At 65.5% G+C, this 16,887-nt stretch overlaps 1 protein-coding gene across 1 annotated transcript in view; it reads right to left on the minus strand.

Annotated features, from left to right (window-relative positions):
* Positions 1–16,887, minus strand: part of FER1L5 (fer-1 like family member 5) — a 22,271-nt gene continuing 5,384 nt past the window's right edge. The window contains exons 19-52 of the mRNA XM_054289162.1: positions 16,312–16,425; positions 16,072–16,216; positions 15,258–15,382; positions 14,290–14,381; positions 13,210–13,393; positions 12,935–13,087; positions 12,471–12,584; positions 11,813–11,979; positions 11,420–11,706; positions 11,007–11,164; positions 10,605–10,781; positions 10,362–10,440; positions 10,129–10,206; positions 9,876–10,057; positions 9,105–9,263; positions 8,918–9,016; positions 7,951–8,353; positions 7,485–7,579; positions 7,341–7,382; positions 6,302–6,415; positions 6,075–6,230; positions 5,900–5,991; positions 5,146–5,316; positions 4,224–4,372; positions 3,404–3,543; positions 2,803–2,891; positions 2,339–2,434; positions 1,727–1,868; positions 1,544–1,643; positions 933–1,057; positions 738–818; positions 532–641; positions 144–282; positions 1–75 (exon numbers count right to left, since the gene is read on the minus strand). Coding sequence (XP_054145137.1) covers positions 1–75; positions 144–282; positions 532–641; positions 738–818; positions 933–1,057; positions 1,544–1,643; positions 1,727–1,868; positions 2,339–2,434; positions 2,803–2,891; positions 3,404–3,543; positions 4,224–4,372; positions 5,146–5,316; positions 5,900–5,991; positions 6,075–6,230; positions 6,302–6,415; positions 7,341–7,382; positions 7,485–7,579; positions 7,951–8,353; positions 8,918–9,016; positions 9,105–9,263; positions 9,876–10,057; positions 10,129–10,206; positions 10,362–10,440; positions 10,605–10,781; positions 11,007–11,164; positions 11,420–11,706; positions 11,813–11,979; positions 12,471–12,584; positions 12,935–13,087; positions 13,210–13,393; positions 14,290–14,381; positions 15,258–15,382; positions 16,072–16,216; positions 16,312–16,425 — 4,632 coding nt within the window. The remainder of the gene's footprint in view (positions 76–143; positions 283–531; positions 642–737; positions 819–932; positions 1,058–1,543; positions 1,644–1,726; positions 1,869–2,338; positions 2,435–2,802; positions 2,892–3,403; positions 3,544–4,223; positions 4,373–5,145; positions 5,317–5,899; positions 5,992–6,074; positions 6,231–6,301; positions 6,416–7,340; positions 7,383–7,484; positions 7,580–7,950; positions 8,354–8,917; positions 9,017–9,104; positions 9,264–9,875; positions 10,058–10,128; positions 10,207–10,361; positions 10,441–10,604; positions 10,782–11,006; positions 11,165–11,419; positions 11,707–11,812; positions 11,980–12,470; positions 12,585–12,934; positions 13,088–13,209; positions 13,394–14,289; positions 14,382–15,257; positions 15,383–16,071; positions 16,217–16,311; positions 16,426–16,887) is intronic.

Genomic DNA, 16,887 nt, shown 5'->3' on the forward strand with positions numbered 1-16,887 from the left:
TCAGCCTTCGCTCCGGGGATGCTTCGTGGCCGGCAGGAGCGGGGGCGCCTCAGCCACCTTCACCCTGAGGGTGCTCTGCAGGGGACACGGGCACTCAGAGCGCGTTCAGGGGGGACAGCGGGAGTTTGGGGGGCGGTGCTGACCGGGAAGAAGGAATGGAGCAGCAGGAGCAGCAGCAGCGCCGCCAGCCCCAGCCCGAGCCACAGCAGGCAGTGCCAGCGGACGCCGTAGCGGATGAGGCGGAGGGGAGAGGTCAGCCACAGGAACGAGGACTTGGGGCGCCTGCGGGGACACCGGGCTGAGCCACCGGGGACAGCGGGCCCGGCCACCGCCTGTCCCCTATTGAGGGGCCAGCGGGGACACTGGGCTCAGCCACCGCCTGTCCCCTGCCCATGGGGACACCGGGCTGAGCCACCGGGGACACCGGGCTCGGCCACCTCCTGTTCCCGGGCTCAGCCACTGCCTGTCCCCTTCCTGGGGGGACACCGTGCTCAGCCTGTCCCCTGTCCCCTCCTGCTGTCCCCGGCTCACCTGGGCTCGGGCAGGGTCGGGTGCTTGTTGGGCTCCTCCCGGCCCTTCCCCACCGGCCGCTCCTCGGCCTCCTGCGCCGACAGCAGCTCCAGGCTCAGCTCCAGCTTCCCCTGCAGGCCCGGGGGGGGGGGGGGGGGGGGGCGGTTGGATCTGTCCCCGGTGTCCCCCAGCCCCGTGCGGGTGTCCCCAGCCCGTCCCCAACTCACCGAGAGGCGCTGGCCGCCGTCCTCGTGCATGGTGCAGGGCCACCAGCCCCGCGCCCTCCGCCTGCGGAACAGGTTCAGGGGCTGCAGAGCCCGGGCGCCGAGCCAGCGCCGGGAGAGGCGCCGGGAGAGCCGCGCCAGGGGCAGCCCGAGCCGGGAGAGCCGCGCCAGGGAGAGCCAGGCCCGGGAGAGCCGCGCCCGGAGGAAGCCGGGCAGGGAGAACCAGGGCCACGAGAACCAGGGCAGCTCCGACGGCGAGGCCCGGCACAGGCGGGCGCTGCGGGCCGGGCGGGGCAGCCGGGTCAGCTCCAGCTCCAGGATCCCTGCGGGACAGGCCAGGGGACGGCTCTGTCACCTGGGGAGCTCCTTGTCACCTGGGGGAGCTCCTTATCATCAATGGTCCTCCTTATCACCAGTGGGAGCTCCTTGTCACCAGTGGGAGCTTCTTATCATCAATGGGTCCTCCTTATAAACAGTGGGAGCTTCTTATCATCAATGGGTCCCCCTTATCAACAGTGGGAGCTCGTTGTCACCAGTGGCAGCTCCCTGTCACAGGTGGGAGCTCTTTGTCACCAATGGGAGCTCCTTGTCATCGGTGGGAGCTTCTTATCATCAATGGGGCCTCCTTATAAACAGTGGGGGCTTCTTATCATCAATGGGTCCTCCTTATCACCACTGGGAACTCCCTGTCACTGGTGGGAGCTCCTTAGCACCAATGGGTGCTCCCTGTCCCCACTGGCCACTCCCTGTCTCCACTGGCTGTCCCCTGTCCCCTGCAGTGTCCCCCCGGTGGTCACAGGGTCTCTCACCCAGCAGATCGTCCGCCTTGAACTTGTCATTGTCCCACACCTGCAGGATGAGCTTGGGCGGCACCTTCAGCAGGGTCTCGTCCAGGCTCCACACGTGCTCCTGCCCGGGGACAGGGCAAGGTCACAGATATCCCCTCGCTGTCCCCTCGCTGTCCCTTCCCTGTCCCCTCCCTGTGCCCCGACCTTGCGGCGGATGGCGCAGAGCTTCTCAGCCGCCAGGAACTCGAAGGGGAACACGAAGCGCCAGTTGAAGGCGCCGCGGCCGTCCAGGGAGCGATAGTGGATGTCGGTGTGCTGCCGCTGCTCGGGGAGCCCGTCCAGCCACCTGCGGGGACAGCGCTGTCACCCGTGTGCCACCACCCCAGGGGACACCGCTGTCATCTGTGTGCCATCCACAGGGGACACCACTGTCACTTGTGTGCCACCCCCCAGGAGACACTGTACCCATCCCAGCCCATCCAGCCATCTGTGGGGACAGCGCTGTCACCTCGGTGCCACCACCCAGGGGACACCGCTGTCACCTTTATACCCACCCCAGCCCATCCAGCCACCTGCAGGGACACTCCTGTCACCTCTGTGCCACTCCAGCCACTTGTGCCACCCCAAAGGGGACACTGCTGTCACCCCCGTGCCACCCCAGAGGGGACACCACTGTCACCCCTGTGCCCACACGGATGGGGACACCCTGGCGTGACAGGGACCCTGGGGACCCTGTGGTGACAAAGGACCTGCCGGGGGCTCTGGGGCGAGCAGGACAGGAGCTGGGGGGTGACAGGGGACACGATGGGGACACACCCGGACACGTAGATGTCACTCATGCGCTGGCCCAGCAGGTTGATGTCCCCGGGCTCCGTGTCCCGCACGTTCCACACCACGCAGCGCAGCTCGTACCTCGGCAGGGACAGGGACAGGGACGGGTCTGTCACCTTCTGCCGGGGCTGGCCCTGTCCCCACGGGGCTGGCCCTGTCCCCATTGGAGTGTCCCTGTCCCCACGGGGGTGTCCCTGTCCCCATGGGGGTGTCCCTGTCCCCACAGGGCTGTCCCTGTCCCCACGGGGCTGTCCCTCTCCCCACGGGGTTGTCCCTGTCCCCACGGGGCTGTCCCTGTCCCCACAGGGGTGTCCCTGTCCCCACGGGGCTGTCCCTGTCCCCATTGGAGTGTCCCTGTCCCCACAGGGGTGTCCCTGTCCCCACGGGGCTGTCCCTGTCCCCACAGGGGTGTCTCTGTCCCCACGGGGGTGTCCCTGTCCCTCACTCACCCCTCGGCCTGGCGGGGGTCGATGTTCACGGGGGGCCCGGGGGGGCCGAGGCTGGTGGGGAAAATGTCCACCCACATCTGCACCTTGCCCTGGGGACAGCGGGATGGGCTGGCACCGGCCCCATGTCCCCAAGTGTCCCCCAGTGTCCCCTCACTGTCCCCATGACCCTAGACTCTTCATCACTGCGGGGTCCCTTTGTCCCCCCCAGCACCTGTCCTTGTCACCCCCCTGCCCCATCACCCACTCCTGGGGTCCCTGGCACCCACCCCAGTGTCATTGTCACAACAATGTCCCATCCCCAGTGTCCCTGTCACCCCAGTGTCCCCATTCCCAGTGTCATTGTCACCACAGTGTCCCCATCCCCAGTGTCCCTGCCACAGTGTCCCCATTCCCAGTGTCATTGTCACCCCAGTGTCCCCATCCCCAATGTCCCTGCCACCACAATGTCCCCATTCCCACGTTCTCTGTCACCCCGATGTCCCCATCACCCCTCCCCGCCAGGTGTCACTGTCATCCCCAGCCCGGTGTCCCTGTCCCCGTGATGTCCCCGCTGTCCTCCGTGTCCCCATTGTCCCTGTCCCCACGATGTCCCCGGTGTCACCTGCTCGAGGCCGGGCCGGGCGTGGCTCTGCAGCCCGCGCGTCTCCAGGTGCTCCGGGACGAGCTCGCACCGGTTCAGCACGTGCAGGGCCAGGCGCTCCCGGGGGGCCCCGGCGTGGCGGGGCGGGGGGCGGCGCCGCTCTGGGACACCGGGCCGCTGTCACCCGCCCCGCTGTCACCCCACAGACACGCCCGGATCCTCCCCAGAGCCACCCAGAGACCCCAGATCTCACAAATCGTCCCCAGAGCCACCCAGACCCCCTCAACACCCCCAAATTACCGCAGACACCCCAGACCCACCCAGAACCCCCAACCCTCCCCCTCAGATTCCCAGAAACCACCCCAGACCCACCCTAGACACCCCCAAATTACCCCAGACACCCCAGACCCGCTCATATCCCCCAACCCCTCCCCAGATCCCCACAAACCACCCCAGACCCTCCCCAGAACCCCCAAACTCCCACCAGACCTTGCCCACATCCTCCCAAACCCCCTCAGATCCCCGAAACCGCCCCCAGAACCCCCCAAACCCCCACCAGACCCTCCCAACATCCTCCAGACCCCCCCAAATCCCCACCAGATCCCCCCAAACCCTCCCCAGAACCTCCCAGACCCCTACCAGACCCTCTCCACATCCTCCCAGCATCCTCTAGACCCCCCCAAATCCCCACCAGATCCCCCCCAGACCCCCCAAACCCCCACCAAATCCACCCCAAACCGCCCCCCAGACCCCCCAAACCCCCACCAAATCCACCCCAAACCGCCCCCCAGACCCCTCCAAACCCCTCCCAGCCCCCCGGTGCCCCCCATTCCCCCCTCACCGAAGTGTTTGAGCAGGAAGCGCTGCCCGCCCAGGCTCAGGGCGGTGCCCCCGCGGCTGAAGCGGGGCCCGCGCAGCCCCCGGGCGGCCGCCAGCAGCTCCAGGGCCCGGCTGGGGCACAGCTGGTCCCGCCAGCACGCGGGGCCCGCGCTGGGGACACGCCAGTGGCACCTCTGCTCTGCTGGGAGCCACCCCTGTGCCCGCCCCGGCCCTCTGTGCCCACTCCCTGCCATCCTCCTGTGCCCCCCATCCTGCCCCTCCTCGTGTCCCAAATCCCTCTGTGCCCACTCCATGCCACCCTCCTGTGCCACCCAAACCCTTCTGTGCCCCCCATCCTACCCCTCACCATGTCCCAAATCCCTCTGTGCCCGCTCCCTGCCATCCTCTGGTGCCCCCGTGTGCCCACCATGTTCCCTCCTGTCCCCTCTCCCAGCTCCTTGTGTCCCTCCTTGTCCCTCCATTGCCACCTCCCCCTTTGGGTCCCCTCCCTGTCCCACCTCCTGTGTCCCCTCCTGTCCTGCCCTCTGTGCCCCCTCCTGTCCCCCCTCCCAGCTCCTCGTGTCCCTCCTTGTCCCTCCTGTGCCCCCTTCCCGTGTCCCCTCCTGTGCCCCCTTCCAGTCCCCCATGTCCCCTCCTGTGCCCCCGTGTCCCCTCCCTGTGTCTCTGTGCCCTCTGTCCCCTCCTGTGCCCCTGTGTCCCCTCCCTGTGTCTCCGTGCCCTGTGTCCCCTCCCTGTCCCACCTCCTGTGTCCCCTCCTGTCCTGCCCTCTGTGTCCCCTTCTGTCCCCTCTCCCAGCCCCCTGTGTCCCCTCCTTGTGCCCTCCCAGCCCCCCGTGTCCCCTCCCCATGTCCCCTGTGTCCCCTCCCCATGTCACCCCCGTGTCCCCTCCCCGTGTCCCCTCCCCGTGTCCCCGTGCCACCCACGTGTGGTACAGGCCGGGCAGCCCGCAGTGGGCGCGGTGGTGGGACAGCAGCCGGTCCTCCAGGTCGATGGTGGTGCTGCCGATCTCCTGGTCCGGGGGCACCTTGTCGTGGTCCATGATTGTCACCCGCAGGTCCTTCTCCAGGGGGATGGTGGCCGTCAGCTCGAACATCCTGGGGGCAGCGGCGCCATCAGCCCGGGGGTGGCGCGGGGACAGGGAGACCCGCGGGGACAGGAGAGATGGGGACACGGGACATGGCAGGGCAGGGAGTGGGACAGGAGGGGACAGGGCAGGACAGGAGACAGGTGAGGGCACAGGGAGTGGGACAGGAGGGCACACAGGGACATGGCAGGACAGGGAATGGTTCAGCTGGTGGCACAGGGAATGAGACAGGTGGTGGCACAGGGACATGGCAGGACAGGGAGTGGGACAGGTGGGGACATGGCAGGACAGGGAATGGGACAGGTGGTGGCACAGGGAATGGGACAGGTGAGGGCACAGGGACAGGGCAGGACAGGGAGTGGGACAGGAGGGGACACGGGGACATGGCACCAGTGATGGCACAGGGAATGGGACGGCTGGGGGAACAGGGGATGGGACAGGTGGTGGCACAGGGAATGTCACAGGGATCTGGTGGCACAACAGCACTGGCAATGGCGACCTGCTGAGTCCCCCCCAGTGCCCCCCGGGGGTGACAGTGCCACCAGTGCCACCCCCCCGGGGGTGACAGTGCCACCAGTGCCACCCGTGCGCACCTGCCGAAGACGGGCTCCAGGGTGTTGGGCACGTAGTGGTCGCGCTGCCCCAGCGTCCTCTTGCCCAGCGCCACCCGCACGTAGGGATCGCTCTGGGGGGCACGAGGGGACACCGGGGCGGTGACACCGGGCCCGCCCCGCCCCGCCCCGCCCCGGGGGTCCCCGCTGTCCTCACCAGGCCGGTGACATCGCGGGGGGACAGGTCGAAGGCTCGCACCACGTAGACGCGCACCAGGCAGGGCTGGGGCTGCGCGGGCGGCAGCCGCTGGAAGCAGCGCGGGCCGGGCGGGGCCGCGGCGCCCTCGGGCACGGGGTAGATGCGGAACAGCCCCTGAGAGACCCCGCGGTGCCTCGGGGGGTCCCGCCCGCCCCGGGGGTCCCACATTTGGGGGGTTCACCCACCTTGAAGGTGCCCACGGGCTCGGGGGCGCGGCCGGGTTTGCACAGGGGGAAGCTCTGGCAGAAATCCTGCAGCGCCTGGAACTCGGGCACGGCCTCCAGCTCGCAGCCGTAGATCTGCGGGCAGGGCCGGGCTCGGGGCAGCCAGGGCCAGATCTAGGGCAGCTCCCCACGGCAGCCCCGGGCCCTTCTTCATCCTTGTCCCCAGTCCCTCCTCGTCACCATCCTTGTCCCCATTCCCTCCTCACCCTCATCCTTGTCCCCAGTCCCTCCTCATCCTCATTCCCTCCTCACCCTCATCCTTGTCCTCTTCCCCACCTTCATCATCATCATCCTTGTCCCCATTCCCTCCTCATCCTTGTCTCCTCCCCAGCTTCATCATCATCCTTGTCCCCATTCCCTCCTCATCCTCATCCTTGTCCCCAGTCCCTCCTCGTCATCATCCTTGTCCCCATTCCCTCCTCATCCTCATTCCCTCCTCATCCTTCATCCTTGTCCCCAGTCCCTCCTCATCCGTGTCCCCTCCCCAGCTTCATCATCAACCTTGTCCTTGTCCCCATCTTCATCATCATCCCTGTCCTTGTCCCAACCTTCATCATCATCCCTTATCCACTCAGTTTCATCCCCATCTCTTGTCCCCATTCCCTCCTCATCCTCATCATCATCCCTGTCCCCCTCAGCTTCATCCCACTCCTTGTCCTCACTCACTCCCCTCATCCTCCCTGTCCCTGTCCCCATCCTGTCCCTCTCTGTGTCCCCATCCTGTCCCTGTCCCTGTCCCCATCCCAGGCTCTGGCTCACCTTCAGCCTGTCCCCGTTGGTTCCCCATGGAGATTTGGGCTCCTTGTCCTCCATGGATGCATAGAATTTGCTCCACCAGTCCCTCTCCCTCTCCTCCTCCTCCTCATCGTCCTCATCCTCCTCGTCTTCATCCTCCTCGTCCTGGCAGGGAGCAGGAGCAGGTGGGCACAGGTGGGCACAGGTGGGCACAGGTGGCCCTGGTGGCCTCCCCGGCGCCCCCTGTCCCCGTCCCTGTGCCCACCTCATCCTCAGCCCGCCTGCTCCTCAGGTAGCCCAGCAGGTCCTGCAGGGAGCAAAGGGCTCTTGGGGAAACTGAGGCACGGGGCCGGGCAGTGCCAGCCCCCAGCGGTGCCAGGGCTGGTGCCAGGTGACATGGGGGACTCACCTGAGCCATCCTGGCCGGGGACATGGCCATGGCCAGGAACTGGGAACACCAACGCCTGCAGGGGCTGGAGGAGGCGGGCACGGAGAGGAGCTCGTCTGAGGGACACAGGGACAGCGGGGATGAGGGAGGGGACAGCTGGGATGGGACAGGGGACAGTTGGGATGGGGCAGGGATAGGGCAGGGGACAGATGGCATGGGCAGGGGGTACAAAGGGTGAGGTAGGGATGGGACAGGTGGCACCTGCAATGGGCAGAGATGGGACAGGTGGCACCAGGGACAGGCAGGGATGGGACAGGTGGCACCAGGGATGGGACAGGTGGCACCAGGGACGTGCAGGGATGGGACAGGTGGCACCAGGGATGGGCAGGGATGGGAGGTGGCACCAGGGATGGGACAGATGGAACCAGGGATGGGCAGGGATGGGACAGGTGGCACCAGGGATGGTCAGGGATGGCACGGGCCGTACCTGGCATTGACACAACTGTGTCAGAGCCGTTGCCAGGCTCCTGGCAGGGCGGGGGGCACCGGTACCGGCCCAGCTCCCTGACGCTGGCCTGGCCCAGCAGCAGCTGCCGCTCGGCGCCCGCGCGGTGCCAGAGCCGCAGGCGGACGGGCGGCACGAAGCGCTCCTGCTCGGGCAGCGCCTGCGGGCACGGCCGGGCACAGGTCAGGGACAGCCCGGTCACCGCAGCCACCCCCGGGCCCGCTCCTGCCCTCACCAGGGTGAGCAGGAAGGCGTTGCTGGGGAAGTTGGGGTTGGTGGCCATGTCCTCGATGGGGGGCGTCCACAGGCTCTGCTCCCCCCACTGCAGCTCCAGGCGCGGCTCCCGCACGGCCCCGCGCAGCCCCCGCAGCCCCCAGGCCAGCACCTGCGGGACACCGGCCTGGCACCTCGGGGGGGCCTCAAGGTGCTGTCCCCGTCCGTGTCCCTGTCTCCATCCGGGTCCCTGTCCCCACTCCTGTCCCCGTCCGTGTCCCTGTCCTCACCCCTGTCCCCATCCGTGTTGCTGTCCCCACTCCTGTGCTGGCTTTGCCTCCTCCCCTCTGTGCCCGCGCTCATCTTGGCTCCTGTTCTTGTCCCTGTTCTGTCCCCATCCCATGTCCCTGTCCCCAACGCCAGGAGCTTCAGCTCTGCCCACACCCTGTGGCACGCCCAGGATGCATCTCCAGTCTTGTCCCCATCTCAGCTTTATCCCTGTCCCATCCCTGTCCCCATCCCTGTCCCATCCCACCTTTATCCCTGTCCCATCCCTATCCCCATTCCACCTTTATCTCACTCCCATCCCCGTCCCCATTCCAGCCCTGTCCCCATCCTATTTCCTGTTCCCCCCTTGTCCCCACCCTGTCCCCATCCCTGTCCCCACCCCGTTCCCTGTTCCCCCCTTGTCCCCCGGGCTGTCCCCACGCTGTCCCCTCCCGCAGGTGGCTCCCACCTCCAGCGCCACCCACTGCAGGCGCGGCCGCAGCTCCGGGGGGATGCCGAACCCGTCCTTGCTCAGGGGCGGGGGGCTGAGCGGAGCCGGGGACCCGTCCTGCCATGGAGGGGACACAGTGACGATGCCACCCCTGCCCTGGGTGCCCTCTGTGTCACCCCAGTGTCACGCAGTGTCCCCGCCTCACCTGGGGCTCCTGCAGGAGCTCGAAGGCCGCCAGCAGCTCCCCGGCCGCGCCCCGCGGGCCCCGCAGCGCGTGGGGCTGCAGCCGGGGCGGCTCCCGGAGCGCCGCGTCCAGCCAGACCCGCGGGGAGCACACGCAGCGGCCCAGGAGCACCGCGGGGCCCTGGGGGAGAGCCGGAGCAGGGGCTGGCCCGGCCGGGGCTGTGCCTGCCCCTCCAGCCCCGACAGCCCCATCCTTCCAGCCCTGATCCCTGCCCCTCCAGCCCTGATCCTGCTGTCCGTCCATCCCTGATCTCTCTGTTCTTCCATCCCTGACATCTCCATCCTTCCATCTCTGATCCCCTTGTCCCTTGATTTCTGACCTCTGTCCCTCCATCCCTGAGCCCCTGTCCCTCCATCCCTCCTGCCAGCCCTCCATCCATGTTCCATCCATCCATCCCTCCCTCCATCATCCATCCATTCCTCCCTCCTTCCATCCGTCCATCCATCCATCCATCCATCCATCCCTCCATCCATCAATGTCCCATCCATCCATCATCCATCCATCCCTCCATCCATCCATCCCTCCTTCCATCCATCCATCATCCATCCATCATCCATCCCTCCATCCCTCTGCTCCCACCCTTCCCTCCTTCCCTCCCTCCTTCCTCCCTCCCTCTCTTTTCACATCCCTCCATCCTTCCATCCCTGACCGCTCATCCTTACCCCTGATCCCCCATCCCCATCCCCTCCTTTGCTCCCATCCCTCCCTCCCCGTGCCCGGAGTGTCCCGTACCTGTCCCCGCTGGTCCCACACCTCCACCACCACGGCCGGGGGGTCCCTCCCGACGCCTCGGGGGTCCCCGAACAGCGGCACCCGGGGGAACAGCAGCGTCTGCTCCCAGCGCGGGTCCAGGGCCCCGCGCGCCGTCCCCGTGCGCTGGCTCAGGGACACGAACGACACGTGCGCGGTGGCATCTGGGGACGGCGACGGCGTCAGCGCCCGGGGCTGCCCGCGGGGCGGCGTCCGGGGACAGGAGGGGTCTCACCTATGGAGGTCCTGGAGCTGCCGGGCGCCAGATCCAGCGCCTGGAAGATGTAACAGCGGAGCTGGAAGCGGCCGGGGCCTGGGGACAGCCGGGGGTCAGGGGGGGCTGGAAGTCCCCGGTCACTCCCAGTCACTCCCAGTTCCCCCCCGGCCACTCCCGACCCTTCCCGGTCACTCCCGGTCCCTCCCAGTCACTCCCAGCCTGTCCCCGGTCCCTCCCGGCCCCGGGCTCACGTTGGAAGCTGCAGAGGATGAAGGGCGGTGGCTGCTGCAGGGCCACCTCTGGACTGTCCTGGGCCGGCTCCTCGGTGTCCTGGGAGGGGACAGGGCTGGGCTGGGGGGACCCTGCTGTCCCCTGTCCCCCTGTCCCGTGTGCGACTGTCCCACCATGGCCCCGCTCCACAGGGCTCCATCCGTCCCTCTTCCCTCCCTTCCATCTCCACATCTCCCGTTCTCCCGGGTCCCTCCCGTTCGTACCGGGGCTTCCCGGAGCAGGAACACGGGTGCCACGGTGGCCCCGGGCTCGGCGGGCACCAGGCAGCGCTGCCAGCGCCGCCGGCGGCACCGGGGCCCGGCCGGGACCTTGGGCTGGAAGGTGCAGCCCCAGAAGCACTCGGGCTGCCAGGCCTCGTCCTCCCACAGCTCCTCGGGGTCCTGGAGGGGACACGGGGACACGGGGACTCAGTGACACGGGGACAGTGTGGCACAGGGACTGCCGGCCTCATCCCCATCACCCCCTTCCCTCTCGTCATCGTCCCATCACCCCAACCCACCACCCTCATCCCCCATCACACCCCATCCTTGTCACCTCTCTTTGTCACCTCCATCCCTGTCACCCCCACCCTGCCACCCATCCTTGTCACCCCCCGTGAGTGTCACCAGGCTGCTGCAGGTGTCCGTGTCCTGTGCCCAGCTGTCGCTGTCCCTGTGGCGGACCCGGAGCCAGCGCCGGCGCCGCAGGGTGTGGCACTGCTGTCCCTCGCTGTGCCACGCTGCCGGGGGGCTGCCATCCTCCGTGCCCACCCCGTAGTGCCAACCTGCACACACAGGGCTCAGCTCCTTGCCACCACGTACCTGCCACCGTGTCCCTTGTCACCCCCATTTTGTCACCTTCATCCCTGTCACCCCCATTTTGTCACCTTCATCCCTGTCACCCTCAGCCCTGTCACCCCATCCCTGCCACCTCCATCCCTGCCAGCCCCTCCTGTCACCCTCATTTTGTCACCTCCATCCCCGTCACCCCATCCCTGTGCCCCCCACTCTGCTGTGCCCACCAGGGACCCCCCACTCACCGTCCTCATCCTCAGCCCCCTCCACGTCCACCTGCCAGTCACTGGTGACGTGCCAGCCCTGGGGACACGCCACCTCTTCTTTTGGTGGCACTGCCACTCCCTTCTGTAAAACCAGGCGGGCGCTGAGCTGTGACACTCCGGTGTCACCCGTGCTGTCCCCACGCTGTCCCCCACTCACGGCGTCCGTGCTGGCCGTGCTGGTCCAGTCCCCACCGGGCTCTCGGCTCTGGTTCTCATAGAGCTCCTCCAGCACCACGGTCCCTGCGCCCTCTGCCCGTGCTGGCACCCTGGGGACATCGGGGACACGGCTGGTGTCACCCTGGGGACACCGGGGAACACTTCTGGTGTCACCGCGCTCCCGCAGGGACAGGGGTGGCCGTCCCCCGCGCTCACCGCCGCCGCGGCCGCTCCACGCTCCAGGGCCCGTCCCAGCTCCATCCCTTGGGGGGCCGCAGCTCCTCCGGGGGGGGCAGGGCCCGGCCGGAGCTGTCGGAGAACGTGGGGCGCCCCAAAAACAGCCGGGGCCCCCACGTCCCCAACAGGCGCGTCTGGTTCTCGAACTGCGGGGACAGTGCCTGGCCTTAGGGACACTGGGCCTGGCCTTAGGGGACACTGTGGGGTGCTGGCCCCTCCCAGGTGTCCCCTCCCAGGTGCTGCCTCCTCCCTGCTGTCCCCTCCCTGCTGTCCCCTCCTGTTCTGTCTCTGCTGTCCCCATGCTGTTCCTGTGGTGTCCCCTGTGGTGTCCCCTCCCTTGTCCCCACTGTCCCCATGCTGTCCCCTGTACTCTCCCCGTGCTGTCCCCTCCCTTGTCCACGCTGCACATCCCCATGTCCCCAGCTGTCCCCTGTGGTGTCCCCATGCTGTCCCCATCCCTGTCCCCACTATCCCCATGCTGTCCCCTGTACTCTCCCTTTACTGTCCCCGTGTTTTCCCTTTGCTGTCCCCTCCCCTGTCCCCCAGGCTGTTCCCTGTATTCTCCCCATGCTGTGCCCATACTGTCCCCTCCCCTGTCCCCACACTGTCCCCATCCCTGTCCCCTTGCTGTCCCCACCATCTGGCAGTAGAAGCGCAGGCTCCCCCCGAGCAGCCCGGCCAGCTCGCCGCTCTCGGCCACTCGGCCCAGCCACAGCCACACTCGCACCTGGGCCTGGCTGTCCCCGCAGCCCTGGGGACACAGAGTGTGGCACAGTGTCACCCGGAGTGGGGACACACGGGGGGACAGACAGGGGACATGGGGGGACAGACAGGGGACACGTGGGGGGACACAGAGCAGGGACTTGGAGGAGATGAGGTGGGAATAGAGAGGGGACATGGAGCAGGGACAGAGGGGACATGGAAGGCACAAGGAAGGACAGCAGGGGACACCGAGAGGACACGGAGGGACACCAAAGGGACATGGAGGGACACCAAGGGGACACAGAGGGGACATGGAGGGACACCAAGGGGACACAGAGGGACAGCAGGGGACACCGAGGTGACACTGAGGGGACACAGAGGGACAGCAGGATCTCCCACCAGGAACAGGGTGACGATCCTCCCGCAGAGTTGGCCGCAGGCGCCGGGGCCGTTCGGGGAGTGCAGGACATCGGTGGCGGGGACACGGGCCGAGGCCACCCGTGTCTGGCCCCGCAGCAGCCACAGCTGCACGTCGGGGACACCGGCCTGGGGCTGCGGGGACACGGGGACAGGGGTGAGAGTGGCACCGGGACGGGGACAGGAGCAGCCCCACAGGGACCCAGCCTCAGCACGGCGGGGTTGGGGTTGGTCCCACTTTGGGGTTTTGGTGTCACCTCCACGGCCAGCGCGGCCGCGCGCCGCAGCCACCCCCGGGCCACCGTCCCCAGGGTGTCCCCGTGGCGGCCGTCGGCCCTGGCCTCGCGCTGCAGCCGCTGCAGGAGGCGCCGCCGGCAGCTCCGCAGCTGCTGGTCCAGGGCGGTCAGGACGGGCTGCTCCTCCAGGTACTGCAGGGTGGCCCTGCAGGGCCAGAACAGCCCAAAATCACCACAAAATCATCCCAAAAAACATCCCAGAATCAACCCAAAACCACCCCAGCCCAGGGCAGCCCTGCAGGACCCAGGACAGCCCAAAATCACCACAAAATCACCCCAAAAAACATCCCAGAATCAACCCCAAACCATCCTGGTCCAGGGCAGTCAGGACGGGCTGCTCTTCCAGGTACTGCAGGGCGGCCCTGCAGGGCCCAGGACAGCCCAAAATCACCCCAAAAACATCCCAGAATCAACCCAAAAACACCCCACAATCAACCCAAAACCATCCCAGAATCAACCCAAAATCACCCCAAAAACATCCCAGAATCAACCCAAAAACATCCCGGTCCAGGGCAGTCAGGATGGGCTGCTCCTCCAGGTACTGCAGGGCGGCCCTGCAGGGCCCAGGACAGCCCAAAATCACCCCAAAAACATCCCAGAATCAACTCAAAATCACCCCAAAAAACATCCCAAAATCACCCCAAAATTACCACAAAAAACATCCCAGAATCAACTCAAAAACATCCCAGTTCAGGGCAGCCCTGCAGCGCCCAAACCAGCCCAAAATCACCCCAAAATCATCCCAAAACCCCCCCAAAACCTAAAGGATCACCCCAAAACCCCCAGTTTTACCCCTAAAATTCTTTGCCCCAACAATTCCTTGGTTTTCCCCCAAACGCTCCATCCTCCCACCAAAACCCCATTTCCACCCCAAACACCCCAGTCCCCCTCATCCCATTTCCACCCCAAACTGCCCTCCGGAATGTCCCACTGTCCCCCAAAGTGTCCCAAATCCCCCAGACCCCACTGCCAGCCCCGTTTCCCCCCCGATTCGGGGTCCCCCGGCCCCAAACCCCGATGTTGGGATTTGGGATCTCTCACTCGCAGTCCTGCTCCAGCTCCCGCAGCAGCTTCGTCCCGATGTCCCCGCTGGTGTCCCCGTGGTGTCCCTGCAGCTTGGCCAGGTTCTCCTCCTGGGAACGGCCCCAAAAATGGCCCCAAATGGATTTGGGATCGATCCCACCCCAAACTATTCCCATAGGGATTTGGGATCAGACACAGCCCAAACCATTCCCAAATGGATTTGGGGTCAATCCTACCCCAAAATGTCCCCAAATGGACTTGGGATCAATCCCGCCCCAAACTGTTCCCATAGGGATTTGGGATCTTTCACAGCCCAAAATGTTCTCAAATAGATTTGGGTCAATCCCACTCCAAACTGTTCCCAAAATGATTTGGGGTCATTTCCACCTCAAATTGTTCCCAAATGGATTTGGGTCAATCCTACCCCAAAATGTCCCCAAATGGATTTGGGGTCTATCCCACCCCAAACTGTCCCTAAATGGATTTGGGATTTTTCACAGCCCAAACTGTTCCCAAAGGGATTTGGGGTCAATCCCATCCCAAACCATTCGCACTAAGATTTGGAATCAATCCCACTCCATCCCAGCTGGATTTGGGGTCAATCCCACCCCAAAATGTCCCCAAATGGATTTGGGGTCATTTCCACCTCAAACTGTTCCCAAAGGGATTTGGAGTCAATTCCATCCCAAACCGTTCCCAAATGGATTTGGGGTCAATCCCACTCCAAACTATTCCCATACGGATTTGGGATCAGACACAGCCCAAACTGTTCCAAAATGGATTTGGGGTCAATCCCATGCCAAACCATTCCCACATGGGTTTGGGATCGATCCCACCCAGATTTGGGATCATTCCCAGCTGGATTTGGGATCATTCCCACCCAGATTTGGGATCATTCCCAGCTGAATTTGGGGTCATTCCCAGCTGGATTCGGGGTCAATCCCACGCGGATTTGGGGTCATTCCTGCTCGAATTTGGGGTCTCACCAGGTGCTGGCACAGCGCTCGCAGGAGGTTCAGGCTGTCCCAGCGGTGCCCGGCGTCCTCCCACTGCGAGGTGACAGCGGCCACAGGTTTGTCCCCAAACCACGGCAGGTAGTGGTAGAGGTTCCCTAAATCCGGGAAAATTCGGGAAAATTGGGGAATTTGGGGTGAGGAGGGACCTGGCCTCGCTGCTGAGGGGCAGCTGCGGCTTCCTGGGAGGTGTCATGGGATCATCTGAGATTCCCAAATTGTCCCCTTGATCCACAGGTGACATCACCCAGGTGACACCCAATCCATGTCCCCAACACCCCAAAACCACCCCAAAATCACTTCAGCCCAGAGTGTCTTTGCAGCACCCCAAAATACCCCAAATCACCTCAGAATCACCCAAAAAACATCCCAAAACACCCTAAAATCACCTCAGCCCAGGGCATCCTGGCAGCACCCCAGAACACCCCAAAATCACCCCAGAATCACCCCCAAAATCACCCCAAACCATCCCCAAACTGCCTAAAATCCCTAAAAACATCCCAAATCACCCCAAAGTAACCCAGAATCAACCCCAAACACCCCAAAATCCCCCAAAACATCCCCAAACACCCTGAAATCCCCCCAAACCACCCCCAAATAACCCCAAACCTCCCACACAGGCAGATCAAACCCTCCAATAATTAAATAATTACCCTAATTAACCAGCAATTAGTCACACCCCCACCGTCTCCCCGCCCCCTTCCCCAGTTCCCCCACCCGGGGCAGGTGACAATGGCCCCAGGGAGGTGACAACGGCCCCGGTGCCACCCGCGCTGTCCCCGCTCACCGTCGAAGGCGGGCAGGGCGGGCGCGGTGGCGGCCGCGGTGCCACCCATGCCCAGCTCCAGGCTCAGCGCCTCGGGGCCGCCGGGCACGGCCGTGGCCGAGTAGAAAACCCCGCAGAGCCCCAGCTGGCAGCGGGGCAGGCGGCTCTGCGGCGAGAGAGACCCCAAAAGCGCTCAGCTGGCACCGCGGGGTGAGGGTGGCACCGGCCCGAGGTGTCCCCGCGGTGTCCCCGCGTCCCCACCTGCGCCCGCTCGGCGTCCACCGGGGCCACGGCGTCGCGCTGCCGCCCCGGCGGGGTCCCCGTGTGGGTGCAGAGCTCCAGCAGCAGGCGGCCCCGGAAAACCGGCCCCGAGTCCTGGGGAACGAGCCCGGGGTGTGGGGGCAGCCCAAATGTCCCATTGTGCCCTAAAGTCCTGCCCCGACAATTCCTGTTTTCCTTTAAATGCCCCATTCTGTTATCACCATCCCATTTTCACCCCAAATGTCCCATTGTCCCCCAAAGTCCTGCCCCGACAATTCCTGTTTTCCCCCAAATGTCCCATTCTCTGTTACCCCATCCCATTTTCATCCCATTCTCCATTTTCCCCGTCCCATGGCCACCCCAAATGTCCCATTGTCCCCCAAAGTCCTGCCCCATTGTCCCCCAAAGTCCTGCCCCGACAATTCCTGTTTTCCCCCAAATGTCCCATTCTCTGTTACCCCATCCCATTTTCATCCCATTCTCCATTTGCCCATCCCATTTTCACCCCATTCTATTTTCTCCATCCCCATTTTGCCCCATTCTCCATTTCCCCCATCCCATTTACACCCCAAATGT

Source organism: Melozone crissalis, unplaced genomic scaffold (genome assembly GCF_028551555.1).
Source record: "Melozone crissalis strain CALT ecotype California unplaced genomic scaffold, PUWL_Pcris_2 ptg000064l_1, whole genome shotgun sequence".
NCBI lineage: Eukaryota > Metazoa > Chordata > Aves > Passeriformes > Passerellidae > Melozone > Melozone crissalis.